Here is a 1,691-nt window from a genome sequence, read left to right on the forward strand (position 1 = left end):
AAATTTTCCTTGAGCAGCCAGGTGAGCACAGAGTCCCTGTAGGGGATAAAATCCGACTTCCGCTTCTTTGATTGCTGGGGGATAAAAGGGGGAAGGAGGTTAGGGTGGGTCACCCCCCTTTCCCAAGCCCTTCTCTTTCCAACACCCAGGTCTCACCATATCTGCAAGGGCCGAGATCACCTTCCCTAGTGTAGTCAGGGACTTATTGATGTTGGCTCCCTCCTAGAAAAGGATGAGGAATGTGGGGATGAGACCCTCCTCTCCCAATCTGATCCACTTCCCCTTCGTACCTCCCCAGTGAGAGTCTCAGGTTCTGACTGGAGACCTCCACACACACCCCACAACACTGCCCCACAAACAACCACCCTCTGAAGCCCCCTCACCTTCAGGCGCATGCCCCGGGCCCAAGGAGTCGGCTCGCTCACTCCCAGCAAGGTCCACCAAACTGATCTGACTGACCTGGGGTCAGAGGAAACAGGCAGGAGATAAGGTGCGGGTGGGGGATGGGGCAGGCAAATCAGGAAAGCACCCAGCAGGAATGTGGGCAGCTGGCAAGGGCTAGAGAGAGCCAGGAGGAGGCGAGGGAGGAGGCCAGGGGAAACAGAATACGTGACAACAGTGAGACGGTGGTTACTCGCTCAATTACAAATAGCTACAGGCCCACCACAGGCATGGACAAGGGACACACAAGGGATCCGAGCCCTGTCCTGGGTCTCGTAAGAACAGCCGGGTGCGGTGGCTCACATGTGTAATCCCAGCACTTTGGGAGGCTGAGGCGGGTGGATCACTTGAGGTCAGGAGTTCAAGACCAGCCTGGCCAACACGGCAAAACCTCTTCTCTACTAAAAATACAAAAACATTAGCCGGGCCTGGTGGCACATGCCTGTAATGCCAGGTACTTGGGAGGCTGAGGCAGGAGAATCACTTGAACCCAGGAGGTGGAGGCTGCAGTGAGCTGAGATCGCACCACTGCACCACTGTACTCCAGCCTGGGTGACAGAGCGAGACTCTGTCTTAAAAAAAAAAAAGACAAGCAAACAGTAGAGGGGGACAGACTCATCTGATGGAAAAGCAGGGTGGGGGTGGGGCGCGGTCATGGAAGTCCTGAGGAGGCACTCAACCCAGCAAGAGCAGGGAGGGCCCAAGACCCTTCTACCATGTCACTGTCCCTATTACCAGGGGAGGTTGCGTCCGGCGCGGGAGCAGGGGCGATCCCACCTTCTCCGAGTCTAGCCCCATGGGCTGGTCATGGCAGTGCTGTGTGAAGACGGTGGTAAAGACGGCATGGGAACGGCTGCTGGTCTCGTTCATGTTGGTGGCAGCCACAGTCCTTGAGGGCAAAGGAAGCAGTCACTGGATCCTGCCTCTCACCTTCCCAACCCTGGCCCCCTTGCCCTCTGCTCCATCAGCCTGCCTCACCGTGCTTTATTTCCACAGTCCATGAGGTCAGCAATGTCTGCGTAGGAGGTCACAGCCAATCTGGACAGGTCCTGCACGTAGGGGCCCAGGATGGGGTGCTCCCAGACCTGCAGAGAACCCCGACTCTTGAGGTTCAAGAGGTCTCGTACCCGCTCACAACAGATCTCCATATAGCTCACCTGAGTGGGAAAAGCAAATGAGAAGTAACAAAACTAGCCACAACAATGACAACGAAACTTAATCTGACTCCACTGGACATGATCCAGGTGACT

At 56.1% G+C, this 1,691-nt stretch overlaps 1 protein-coding gene across 2 annotated transcripts; it reads right to left on the reverse strand.

Annotated features, from left to right (window-relative positions):
• Positions 1-1,684, reverse strand: LOC116465874 (kinesin-like protein KIF1C). Of its 2 annotated transcripts, none has more exons than XM_058435344.1 (5): positions 1,420-1,684; positions 1,219-1,330; positions 384-459; positions 157-222; positions 1-74 (listed from the first exon to the last, which is right to left on the reverse strand). In XM_058435344.1, the coding sequence occupies exons 1-4, from the start codon at positions 1,587-1,589 to the stop codon at positions 203-205; spliced, it is 378 nt and encodes a 125-aa protein (XP_058291327.1). In that variant the 5' UTR covers positions 1,590-1,684; the 3' UTR covers positions 1-74; positions 157-202. The 2 variants fall into 2 exon arrangements, with proteins under 2 accessions (XP_058291327.1, XP_058291326.1); XM_058435343.1 differs by having other exon boundaries at positions 1,177-1,330.
• Positions 1,685-1,691: the final 7 nt, after the last annotated feature.

Source organism: Hylobates moloch, unplaced genomic scaffold (assembly GCF_009828535.3).
Source record: "Hylobates moloch isolate HMO894 unplaced genomic scaffold, HMol_V3 SCAFFOLD_12904, whole genome shotgun sequence".
NCBI lineage: Eukaryota > Metazoa > Chordata > Mammalia > Primates > Hylobatidae > Hylobates > Hylobates moloch.